The sequence below is a fragment of the Fusarium poae genome, chromosome 2 (genome assembly GCF_019609905.1).
Source record: "Fusarium poae strain DAOMC 252244 chromosome 2, whole genome shotgun sequence".
In the NCBI taxonomy this organism is placed as follows: domain Eukaryota; kingdom Fungi; phylum Ascomycota; class Sordariomycetes; order Hypocreales; family Nectriaceae; genus Fusarium; species Fusarium poae.
Window position 1 is genome coordinate 6,626,827 of NC_058400.1, and position 12,706 is coordinate 6,639,532.

The window sequence follows — 12,706 nt, forward strand, 5'->3', positions numbered from 1 at the left end:
CCCAGGTGGCACGTATTATTGGCACGGCCCAGCCCTATCGTTGTCCCACCAGGGACCAGAGATATGCATAAGGAAGGCTGAGAAGCGCGCAAAGCGGGATACTGTCTGACAATAAGCTTAAGTATAGTTTGTTTATGTTTGTTTGTCAAAAACACCTGTTGGACTTGAACTAGCAGTGCTCGTTAGTAACTCTATTCAAGAATAGGTAGGTATAGTGCATAGTCAACCATTGGTTTCGCAGTGTTGGGAAATGATGATAATAATTAATCTTAATCTTTACTTGAGAAATACCTCAGTTGATCATTAACTAGTTCCGCCTCCACAAAGAATAGATCAGATCACCTCTTCGAATAAACTCTATGTGAGAAAATATTTTTGCCGGGGTCTCTGCTGCATTTGTGACAGAGCCAGTTACGACGCTCAACCTCTCGAACGCCTTTGGTCTTGCAATCCTCCCCCTCGTGAAAATTCCGGCATCTGTCTTTCTCGTTTGGTAGGAAGTAACCTAGTGGGTACTCAACTGTGAAGTCGCAGAGACCACACGTGTCTGTAACGTTGGGGATGGTGCACATTATTGCTGGTGTTTGTTTGTGTTGCCTTGTAAAGTGGGATGAAGATAGAATTGATTTGATAGTGAAAACACGATATCACGGAGGCTGTTTTGGCATATATACATGTGTATTCTCTCTTGTTACTATTCTTGTTTACTTTGGCGTTCATGTTGTTTTCTTTGTTTCCTGCATTGGCAAATTGATAACCGCACGGGCTGGAATCAGCAAAGAAACGGTAGAAATATTCAAGAAGAATGATAATGTTCTATTAGGCCAATCGAGTTGTTCAGCCGTACATTACGAGGCAGATGACTCCATCAATAAACAATACTTTCCTCTTTGTTACGGCCTGAAATGCCTTTGAGGGCGTCCTTACACTCGGTGATCTCGACCTTTACATCAAAGCCGCAGGCTACGCATAGTTCAACCTTCTTTTGACACATAACTGCTAGGAATGATTTGGTTCAGTTGAGGATTAGAGATTGATGCGGTACCTATATGAGTGCAAGTTATTCACCATTACTCGTAATTGCCCTGTTCACACGCACAAGTGCAGTACGCTGTACCTGAAAAGACCCGCCTGGAACGTGTGTATGTTAAACACCAGTCACTATATCCACAGGCTTCCATGAGAATGGTCGAATCCATATACCTAACTACGCCGTAGCACAAGTTCCTAGGCTGTTTGGAGAGCGCTATAACACTTCGCTAATCTTCCAATGGGTTTACGTGGCGGGCGCTAGTGGAAGCAGGTAATCCTCTGTAACGCTTCACTGTCTGGCCGCTAAGCATGAGCCTGTCAATGGAATTAATTATTGACATACATTGCAAAGGGACAACGCATCCCATACAAATTTACAGTTGTCAAATTGATGACGGGCATGAATCATTCCCTTGATCACAAGATTTTAATTCAAGACGCAAGCATGTAGCCGGTGATGATGGACCGCTATATCCACAAGAGCTTAAAGCTAGTATATCGCGGTGAGTATTGGGCTTCATTCCTCTTCCTTGAACAAAAATAGAAATAAGCCACGGAGTAAGATGGCAGATCTCAGAGTGAGTCAAGGGTACATTCACGACGTATTCAAGATATCAGAAGCTGTGATATTCTATTCATCGCAGCTCTCTCTATCGTCTTCCTCACTCCCAAGGCAAGCCCTAGAAAGCAATGAAAAAAAGAGAAAAAGAAACACGCCTGTCAGACGTCCATCAACACCCACCCCAGCTATGCGCCCGAAGGCAGACCACGGCTGGGGTCGAGATCATCAAGAGGAAACAAACTCTCTATACAGCAGCTGCACAAGACAGTTACCGCCATCCTTGCGGACAGGGCGAGAGGACCAAGGTATTCACTCTAGGGTGTCGAGGATATACACTCATCAACCAGGGTGGGATCTGTGGCTCTTTTAGGGAACCAAGAGAAGGTCGAATACTATAGAAATGATTCTCTGAAGTATTGTCGACATGAAGAAGAAAAGAAGAAAAGTCCAAATGCTCGGCGGGAAACCAGACTTTTATAGGGGATTGCTGTGGGTCACTAAGAGTCTGTTTCTTTCAGCCTGAGGCTGCTGTGAAAACTCTGATCTCGGGCCCAGCCACTCTTTTTTGTCCACTAATTTCGGTTGCTGGATCACTGTGGATAGTGGAATGGACTCTTAACAAATTGAACGAATGGACAGGACATTGATGAAAGACTTTTCTTTATCATGAGGCTGGTAATTGAAGAATTCTCTTATCGCTATGGAAACATGACAGAGAATGAAGCAAGACTGAGTTTTTACGCATCGAGCGGCATGCCTTTGTCCTTGGCGTCTGTTCGTTGACTGAGTATAGTATCACCAAAATTGCATGTAGGGTATGTAATGACAGTAAAATGGTCATCAACAGAAACCAGAAGTATCAAGCAAATAAATCAAGAAATAATAGGTAATGACTGTGAAGAAAAATTTAGATTATTGCTAATGAATAGTTTGATAATTTATGCGATTTTGTCTAATCCGCAAGTGTTATTGATCATTCAACGAGACACATCATCAACAGCTACATATAAGTTGTCAACAAAAACACCACAAATTGCAGCATGATGGCACCAATATCAGGAACATGCAGCCACTAGTAATATTGAACGAGAACTAGTGATCAGTTATGACGTTATCAGTGAAATTATCCAATCTAGAACTCTCCCTTAATGACACGCATCTTATACGTCAACCATGCACCTACAGAACGAGAAACACAGGGTGAGGGTTTCACCACGCACAAGAGGTTGGTCTGACAGATGCAAAAAGTTAAGGTTATAGTCAATTTTTTCACATGATCTAGTACATACGACCAAAGGTAGTGGAAAATACGGGATCCCGTCCGCTCTCCCATAGTCAAGCCACTAACCGGCGGATTAGTAGTTGGGTCGGTGACGACCAGCGAATCCCCGCTGTTGTATGTTTTTGCCATTTTGCCCTGCTATTCAACGACTCCAACCTTGACTCTTTTCCCTCACCAGCCAGCATGATTGCGATAACCGATGACCCTGTTTGTCGGTTACGTTGAGCATTTTCCTTACTTTCCTCTGTGCAACGATACTATACACAATTGTTTTTTGTGTATTTCGTGTTATAGTAAATGTGCCGTGCATGAGTTCAATTATGCTCAATGTTCAAATCACACTGCAATTGATAACACAAACACGGAATGTCTACATGTGTTGGGAAGCAAGTCACACATAAACCAACGATGTGGATACGCTGTATTTTATCTTTGTATATGCTGATGATTCCTGCTCAAGCTGTCTTGGGCTTTCGTCCGTAGACCGAGATACTGATAAATGGTTAGGTCACCGTGGACACCACCAGAATGAATGCAACTTACATAGGCCAATAGGCATGAATTCTTGTATCGTTCACTTCTTTTCTTGCCTGTACAATAAAGACGGCAACTTGCTCCCTTGACCACCCCAGAGCTCTGGTCAGTGGTGCGATGGCTACTCCCTCGAGGAAGTAATTCGCGTTCTCATTATTCCACAACCCAAGTTCTTTATGCTTGGGATCTTTGGCCCACTGATTAGAAGGCCATTTGAACCTAGACTCGTGGACATCTTCAAAGCCTGCTTTCTCGAGCACCTCTTTCAGGCCGCTTGGGTTGAAGTATGGGCGGCCGAGTTTGTCAGATGCTTCTTGGAGGAGCTCAGCCCATCGATAGAGATTGTGGCTCTTACTTAATGTGTTATCATCGGATGCCACAAATATATCGATTTCATGTAGTTCGACGTAGCCTCCGGGCGCTAGGTTGCTACGTCAAGTCAGCATCATTAATGTTCTCGATGCTCACAGACAGAGCTCACTCATAGATCTTGGCAGCATATGTTGCCCAGTCTGCCACACTGGAATTCATCATTCGGCTGTGGATGTAGTCAAAAAGGTTAGAATACTGCCACTCCTCTTCGATGTCGTCAATAATGAATCTCAAATTTGGGGGCACACTAGAAATGTCAGATTGTTGGCGAAGATGAGTCAACTGTACTTACAAGCTGGGCTGGATTGGTGATAGATCGACACCAATAACCTGTATATGTTAGAATAGCCAGACATAAGGCAAGCGAACTGAGCAAACCTGAGCTGCCGGGTGCTCGTCGGCGTAGTCCAAGGCCCAAATTCCTGTCCCGGTGCCTACATCGAGGACGTGCTTGACATCAGCGTCCGGATCGTTCGGCGGGACAAAGCCAAGGTTATGATCAAATGTTCGAAGGAAGAGAGCATGCTGTAGATCTGTTCTCATAAGTCATAGGATCTCAAACGACGACTAGAGCCTCATACCGAGCCTTTCATTCTCTTGTTCATCGTTGGGGACGTTGTATTCTACGTCGTTAGCACTGCCTGATCCAGTTGGCAGCCTTGCACTAACTCCCATCTTTGTAGCCGTGATAAGTTCTCCCATTCTCCTGTCGATATTGGAGAATGCTGCTGCTTATGCTTTGAGTCGATGATTGGACTTCCTAACAGAGGAGAAGTAGGACTGTTAGATAAATGTATTTCGGAGCAGGAATCACTATTAGAGAACTGTACCTCAGTGTACATAGAATCATGGCCATTGAGGATCTATGGATGGAGTTGGGTCAGATATAGAGTATCACGGTGGATCAGGAATACCCCACTGTCTCATCAGCTACGAGCGGCTGAGTATTCTGAGTTGACATTGTTATCCAATGACTTCGAGTTCAACGTGATTCGAAATTTTAAAATAGAGCTTGAGGGAAAAGGCAAAGAAGAAATGACAACTGCCGAGGATACGGCATGTGCTTCAACTTTAACATAATGCTGCGGAGCTAGGGTGCCCTATAACCTTTTTAGACACGTCAATGTTTGAAGCCAACAGGTCATGCTCCGCTCTCAATGATACGTCTGTTGGTAGGCGAAGACCTCTCGACTCATGTTGTGTGCGTATTGTAGCATGGATACTCAGGCGAGATAAATGATTTGTCAAGAAATCGCTCGGTATTCATGTTTACCCCGCGGTCGTAGTTACATCAGATCATGAACAGATGGAGAGAAGAGACATTTCAGGGCATAAATAGATTCAGATGATAGGTCAATTAGAACACTGTCCCTGCACGGGATCGGAAAATTTGTCAATCTTGGGTGACGATCCATGCGTGCGTCCAATCTTGATACAAAAGAATGTTGAAATACCCAACAACCAAGACAGAAGGAAATCTTGCTAATGATGGACATCAACTTTGTGGGTCACCGGCCAGCAGAACCAAACGAAAGTTGGAGCGAATCAACAGATACAAACACAAACACGACAATGACGCCTCACCCTTCTCGACACGCATGCCTGTTCCCTACGCAGCTCCGAGATACCAAACAATAGCTCTACCGTCAACATCTCTCGGCAGGCCCCCGGGATTCAAGTCCATATTCAAGGCATGATGCTGGCTCATGGGCTTTCCCTGCGCAATCCTAAGCTTCTCAAAATACACATATGCCGTGTAATATACAGAGCTCTTTGCACCACAATTCGATCCTTTGGTTGAACGAAAGTCGGATAACTGCTTTGACTGGATTCCCTTGAACTTGGGTGTTTTGAACTGAGCGTACAGGTCTCGACAGAACTGCGCTTGGGTGACATTGGTGGTCCTCAAGTGCGCATTGATCTTGCGACGGATTTCATCGCAGTCGTCGTAGACTGGTACATCGTCTTCTTCCTCAAAGGGGAGATGGATGCCGCTTATGTCGGGAAGACCCGTCGTTGGACTCTTGGCCAACGATTCTCCCTTGGAAGTCTGTCCATCTGCACCTTTCTTCTTTGCCTCTGCGATGCGGCGTTTCTTGGGATCAGGCATCTTGAGACCCATGACTTCACGCTGCTTGAACCAATTGTATGCGTTGCGCCAGACAGAACTACCAGAGCCACCGTAAGGACCCTTTTGCTTGAGGAAGCTGTTAAGTGAATTGGAGTTTGCGCCTGTAGCTCTACAGAAATCTGCTTTGGTCATGATGCCCGAATCGAAGAGCTTTTTCATCTTTGCGCGAACAGAACTACAACTAGGAAGCGGGTCGTTCTCGAAATCGTCTGTGCAGATAACATTGTCGAGATCTGCCGTGTACTCTTCGATTTCATCATCTAGCGACGTTTCTGCCTTGCGCTTCTTCCCCGAGGTGGGAGCAGCTTTTTGAGCGGGTTGAGAGGGAACATTCTCCTTGGTTGAGGCTCCAGCCTTTGCTTCAAGCTGTTTGTCACGGATGATGCTCTCTGTAAGCTATGCACGGGATTAGTTGGACCTGAGTTGTTGGTGATAATGGGATCTATACCGCCTTGATGGCATTCGTCACAGATGGGTTTGTATCGGTGAGAGGTTCTGCCATTGTTACAGTAGTTATCAATTGAATAGACTCAGTATATGCAAGTACTTTAGCCGGTATGTAGTTGACTGAGTTGAGAGTATCACGACAACGCGTAACTAAGAATACGTCACCATGTTCTCATGTCGCGTTCTGAAATTGTGGAGTTGCTTGGTTATACCTACCAATCTTTGTTGACCAATTATAGTGCAGTTCTGCCCAGATAGTGTGTACTTTTTGCGTCAGAGGTCATATAAGCGAGACCAAGTACCTTGTATCAGAGTCCATCACTCATTCACAGGAGCTGTAGATCAAGCATTGGGCTTGACGATTGTTCCTGCATAACAAGAGAAGGAAATGAATGCAATCATGATGGACAATAAGGTTGTCGCTTCGACCGAAAACAAGCTCATGTGAGACACATTGGCACTGGCCTATCGCAAAGAATTGATAGCAATACTCCAAGTTTGACAATCAAGTATTAGACCAAGCTGGGAATGGAGGAGACCTGTCGTCACTGTGCTTTTGGGGGCTATCTCTACAAAAGACAGTGACCATCATCAACAAGATCGACTCGTTTTCGTATATCATGTTTATCATTTCGTAAATTGATTGCAATTGAAACGAGTAATTTTAAACAAACAAATGTAACCCTCATAGACTACACAGCCGACAGCCAGACAGCCTGCCTGTCAGAAACGAGGTGCACACCACTACAGAATTATCGTACAAGGTCGATCAGTGAGTGATAAGCACAGCACAGCAGGCTGCCAAATAACCTCGTCGTCCATCCATCCCACATTCTTCAACATCCCAGCCCATCAGTCTTTATGTTTCATTTCTCCAGACTCAAACTCAAAAACTGCGTCTTTTCAATGGCTAGACTCGGTAGATTTAGTAGATTTAGTGGATTCACAAAAGTTCACGTGGTGGAATAAAATCTGGGGTAAAAGATCAAAAGTCACCTAAAAGCGTTGAATCCACCACCCAAGCCTGGGTCTTTTACTCCAAGTCCACTCACAGCAATGCAATGACGTGGATGACTTGGCGTGAATACTTTTGAGAAACAGAAAACCTTCCAGAGAATAAAAAGAAGGAAATCCTGCATGTAGGCTGGAACTACGACTAGGCTGTAATAAGAAGGTGGCATTAATTGTGAGATTGATGAAATGAAATGGGTGGCCAGCCGTTGAAAGAAAAGGCCTATCAACCGCGTATTTCAGCTTGGAGGGACATTGAGATTCTTATCTTTTCAGTCCAATAGCGATGGGTCAAATGATCAGCGTTGGTATTTAGTGGACAGAAAGAAAAGCTTGGCTTTGTCGCGTGAGTATTTCCTGCTTTGATGGACTGGACCCCAACATGGCTGGGCTGGGCTTAACTGCCCGCTTGGCTTGCCTTGATATGGGTTGGTGTAAACTTCGAGTCTGGGGATACGGAAGGCCACAGGGGGCAGTGTCCCAAAAGTGCGGATGCGATGTTTTTTCTGTTAGGTTGACGCCGATGTCAGGATGACTATATGGTTTAAATGCATGATTATCCTAATTAGGACTAGTCTGCTGACTAATTGAGGAATATGCATTTAAACAGAAGGTCTTTACAGCGCATTCAGCAGCTATAGCACTATCAATTACAGCGTATACAGCGCTATTAATTACAGCGCATTTAGCACTATCAATTACAGCGTATACAGCGCTATTAATTATAGCGCACTTAGCACTATTAATTACAGCGCATTCAGTAGCTATAGCACTATTAATTACAGCGCACTTAGCACTATCAATTATAGCGCAGTTAGCATTATCAATTACAGCGCATTCAGTAGCTATAGCACTATCAATTATAGCGCATTTAGCACTATCAATTACAGCGCATTCAGTAGCTATAGCACTATTAATTACAGCGCATTCAGCAGCTATAGCGCTATCAATCCTAGACCTTATAGTAGGTATATTCTTTAAACGGGTCTGTACGGGAGGTGTGATTGCATTGATTTTGCCGTCACGTGACTTATGACGCACTTTTGGGACACTGCCCCCTGTGGCCTTCCGTAGGGGAAGATAAAACTAAAACAAGAGGGTGTGATGATGGGTGGGTGCGCGACTTTGTGAGCGGGGAGGGAAGGGATTCATTCCTTTGAACCGGGGGGGGGGGGGGGGCATTATTGATTATTACTGCCTGCCTGTGATTAGGATGTGCAGTGGTGTACTGTAGCTGGGCGTAATATCTATGTCCCTGCCACGCATGAATCAAGGGAGGGATGTGACCTCACCCTTATCGCATGTCTCTTTTTCAGCTCTGCAGCCTTTCTGTCTCTGTCTTTGCTTGTTGGCATACAGTATTGAACTGGGCTGTGGCTTTTGGGGTTACACCAGGCTGATTGGGCAGGCTGTCATGTCCCTTGGGGTCTTTGGGGTGTACAGTTGGTCAGGATAGGACAGGACAGGTCAGGCCAGACCAGGTCTAGGCTTGGCTTATTGCTGTCAACGTTTGGCCCAACGGTGGCAATGGCTGACTGCTCAGCGTATCTTGGCGCCGGTCAGTTGGTACCGTCCACTGATTGATTGATTGCCGATATCTCTGACTCTCTTTTCTTGAGTTGTCTTATCCTGTTCTGTCCCCATCGACATAAATCTCACTCCACTCGCCCCTCTTTTTTCCTCTTCCTCTCTTCTCTGTCTCTTGCTTTGTCCATCTTTGATCAAAGTCTCGCTTCATTCATTCATTCATTCTCACATCTCGCCATTCAATCTCCATCAAGGAGGCCCCAAATGCCTCCCCGTCGTAGCAGCAGCAGCAGCAGCAGTAGCACCTATTTGTTGCTTTACCCACGGTTACCATGAGCCGGATTCCTAATGTCTGGGCTGCCATCATCATTCCCGTGCCCGCCAGTGCCCTCGCTTTGATTCTGCGCATCAAGGCAAGGCGCATGACAAAAATGGGTGTTGGTTATGACGATGGTTTGTCCATTGCTGCTTGGGTACGCACAACCCCCACCATTTACCTCATCTTCTTCTCAATTTCCATCCCATGTCTCAATTAAATAAATAAATATATGCTTACTTATTCCTTTTTGATGTTTCTAGTTTGTGGCGCTTGGTTATTCAATTCTTCTCATCGTTTGTAAGCCACCCAATCATTTCCTTCTCGTCATTCCTCCCAAAACTCAATTGACACATCATTCTTCAAGGGACGACATGCTACCATATGGGTCGTAAGATCGGACATCTACCAGACGCCGAGGTCGATTATATTCTCGTAAAATCGCACGAAATCCTTTTCGCAAGCGAGATCCTCTACTCGTGGTCTATTTTCCTTAGCAAAATGTCTGTCTTGACATTCTACCGGCGCCTCTTTCAATTCTCATCCATACGCGTACCAATCATCATCCTCATGGTGTGTAGCGGAATTTGGATTACAGTGAGAACATTCATGACGATATTTCACTGCATGCCTGTTCAAGCGTACTGGGACAAGTCTATCGATGGAAAGTGTCTCAAAAATATTGGACAGTACTACCTCGGCACTGACTTGACGCATTGTCTTATGGATTTCATCATTCTTGCGCTGCCGCTCTTTGAGGTCGTGAGAATGAAGTTGATCTTTGGACAGAAGATTGCTGTCATTGGTATTTTCAGTCTTGGTTCCTTGTATGTTTCTCTATCCAGACATTGTATCAACATGGCAACTTACACTACTCAGGGTCGGAGTCGCCTCGGTCTTTCAAATCGCCGAAGCACAGAAATACACTGCTGCCTCTCGAGAATTCCCCTTTGAGTTCTCGCTTGCCATGGTTTGGGCCAATGTGGAAACCCATCTTGCCGTCTTTACCAGTATGTCTCAACCTCGCTCCCTACCACTCAAAGCTAACATGGCCAGGCTGTCTTGCCCTTCTTCGTCCCATCTTCCGCAAATTCATCCCTGGTCTTTCATCGGGCAACACAACATATCCTACCAACGGTCTCAGCCACCCAAGCAACACAAACAACACATACCGAAACAGCATCGCCTTGCGGCAATCCCGCAGCCCCCACGACATGGAGCACTATGTCATCGAGGGCCAACGTGCGTTCTCCTATCCGGACTATGATGCGATCAGCTTACCAGGTGCATCAAAAGACGGTAATTCAATTTCAAGACAGGGATTCATGCGGCAGCGCGAGGAGAGCATGACAGATACTGATGTGTCGCCGGGAGTATCACCGGGAAGAGGTTCTTTGTCTAGTGTGTGATGATGACCTGTGTGATGCGTGAAAGGGATGCTGTGTTATGTTTTTCCTGGTGACTCATTTGTGTGGAAACGAAACTACACACGGCAGTGCACTTGTGATGATATGTCATTGTCAAGATTTAATTTCATTGAAAATTTTGAGAATCCAAAGCCTAATATCCAACTCATCTGCAAATGAGGTGAGTTGCTGTAAAATCTGAGGAGCGAAAATCCAATACCTAACTGCCGTATAGTTAACAATCTGTCAATATTCAGATACAGAGCACCGCTAAAACCATAACACCTTTACTGATGAGCCCTTCACTTCTGGGCTTCTAGGAGGGCCGAATACTCTGGAACCTTCCATTTATCATCGTGTCCCAACCCAAAGCCTCCATCGAGGCGGAAATACGATACCGCTCGCGCTATCGAGTGAAGCATCCAGATTCCAAACTCTGTCTTTGGCAGGAACAATGCTTCGCGCTTTTCGTTCCCTCCACCGTGCCCAGAGGTCGCCATCGGCCGAAACACTTCTTCGTACCGCTTCACAGCCTTGACCACTGCGGTGTTTGGGTCTTGCTTTTGATGTGCTGCAATCTCCCCAGCGAGGATGTACGAGCCTACGAGACCCCACGTTGTCCCGTAACCATTTGCTGTTTGGGCATGAGCTGCGTCACCGATAGCCACGATTCGTCCCTTGGACCAAGATCCTACTGGGAGTCGGACTTCTTCACGAGGTGTTGAATATAGATCATCCGCTTCTCGAGAAGTCTTCAACGCCGTCATGAACCGTTCGGACTCCCATTTGTTGTCGGCAAACATATTTGCCCAAGCTGTCTTGACGTCTGCCAGATTCCCCGACTTGTGCGCTGCGTCGAGAGCTTCATTGCGACCCGACGCTTGCATGTAGACACGGGTCATTTCTTCACTGTCCTTTCTTGTCCCGAGGTAGCGTCCTCCTGGTAGATGACAAAAGGTGAAACACTTTGAGTCATGTGGTTGTGGGAGCGTACTGAAGAAGCCGATGTATCCCCCAAGGAAATGACGAGGATCGGGGGCATCAGGGCCGAGCATGAGCTTACGTGTTCTTGATCCGGTCCCATCTGCTGCGACGACAAGATCAAAGTCATCTTTTCGACCGTCGTCAAAGCCCACATGGACCTTTCCCTTGGGATCGTTCTCGTCGTCTTGAGTCAGACTGGTGACAGTTGTACCGAAACGATGCTTCACGTTCTTACTCTTCTCAGTAAGACCCATCAAGATACGCACAAGATCACCGCGCATGATTTCGTATTCTGTGGTAAAGCTTTGCTTCATACCAGCGTTTTCTGTCACTGGAAACAATACTTTTGTTTGGCCTTTGGTGTTGATAAGCCTGGTTCCCGGTTCCCGGATTACTTTGTCACGGATAGCTGCTTCAATACCCATCTTTTTCATGACGGGTACGCCCTGAGCGCGCACATCGAGCTGTTGGCCGGTTGTTCTGAGCTGCGGCGATCGCTCGATGAGGGTAATCTCTGCACCTGTTTTCGCCAGCCAGGATGCGAATGCTGGGCCAGCGATGCCGCCGCCAACAACGAGGACTTTGAGTGGTTCCATTGTGTAAAGAGTAGATTTGTTGATTTGTTATGATATAAGGACGACGGGAGTTAGATACCTTTGCTGACTATATACTGACTCGCTCATGTCAATGGCCGAGACACTGGTGCGAAGCGACCGAATTCCGAGACCGAGATGAATTCACCGGACAATTTCCCGCCGCCTTCTGACTAGTGCTTATTAGATACGCCGTAAGATATAGAGGCTGTATTGGAATGTTGACTGTGGAATATCTTATCAATCAGATCTTTTTTATCAATCTATGCGAGTACCTGTCTGTAGTATCAAGCTTTGGAAAATCTTCCTTGTATCTATATCAGATCATGTTTCGCTGTAGTTAAAGAATATAAGACGCGGAGGTGCATTAATGGTCTGCAATATTCTCTAATTACGTTGCATTATGAGTTTAATTATAAACAACAATTGGTGACTGCTCTCTCGATAAGGGCAATAATGATATGACAGTCATACGGAGTGATTCATGTACCTTGCCTTTCGAGCTTGGT

General features: G+C 45.7%; 4 protein-coding genes across 4 annotated transcripts; 1 reads left to right on the forward strand and 3 right to left on the reverse strand.

Moving 5' to 3' along the window:
* Positions 1 to 3,331: 3,331 nt before the first annotated feature.
* FPOAC1_006236 (uncharacterized protein) lies at positions 3,332 to 4,743 on the reverse strand (the record flags this gene model as incomplete). Its single annotated transcript, XM_044850723.1, has 9 exons — positions 3,332 to 3,368; positions 3,420 to 3,839; positions 3,892 to 4,029; positions 4,075 to 4,112; positions 4,161 to 4,315; positions 4,364 to 4,405; positions 4,452 to 4,542; positions 4,613 to 4,645; positions 4,702 to 4,743. The coding sequence occupies 9 exons, from the start codon at positions 4,741 to 4,743 to the stop codon at positions 3,332 to 3,334; spliced, it is 996 nt and encodes a 331-aa protein (XP_044709435.1).
* A 648-nt stretch (positions 4,744 to 5,391) lies between these two features.
* Positions 5,392 to 6,415, reverse strand: FPOAC1_006237 (uncharacterized protein; the record flags this gene model as incomplete). Its single annotated transcript, XM_044850724.1, has 2 exons — positions 5,392 to 6,309; positions 6,362 to 6,415. 2 exons carry the CDS (start codon positions 6,413 to 6,415, stop codon positions 5,392 to 5,394), a joined length of 972 nt encoding a protein of 323 aa, XP_044709436.1.
* A 2,815-nt stretch (positions 6,416 to 9,230) lies between these two features.
* Positions 9,231 to 10,623, forward strand: FPOAC1_006238 (uncharacterized protein; the record flags this gene model as incomplete). The annotated part of the gene is made up of 5 exons (XM_044850725.1): positions 9,231 to 9,371; positions 9,478 to 9,514; positions 9,582 to 10,041; positions 10,094 to 10,224; positions 10,271 to 10,623. The coding sequence occupies 5 exons, from the start codon at positions 9,231 to 9,233 to the stop codon at positions 10,621 to 10,623; spliced, it is 1,122 nt and encodes a 373-aa protein (XP_044709437.1).
* A 299-nt stretch (positions 10,624 to 10,922) lies between these two features.
* On the reverse strand, positions 10,923 to 12,200 carry FPOAC1_006239 (uncharacterized protein; the record flags this gene model as incomplete). The annotated part of the gene is made up of 1 exon (XM_044850726.1): positions 10,923 to 12,200. One exon carries the CDS (start codon positions 12,198 to 12,200, stop codon positions 10,923 to 10,925), a length of 1,278 nt encoding a protein of 425 aa, XP_044709438.1.
* Positions 12,201 to 12,706: the final 506 nt, after the last annotated feature.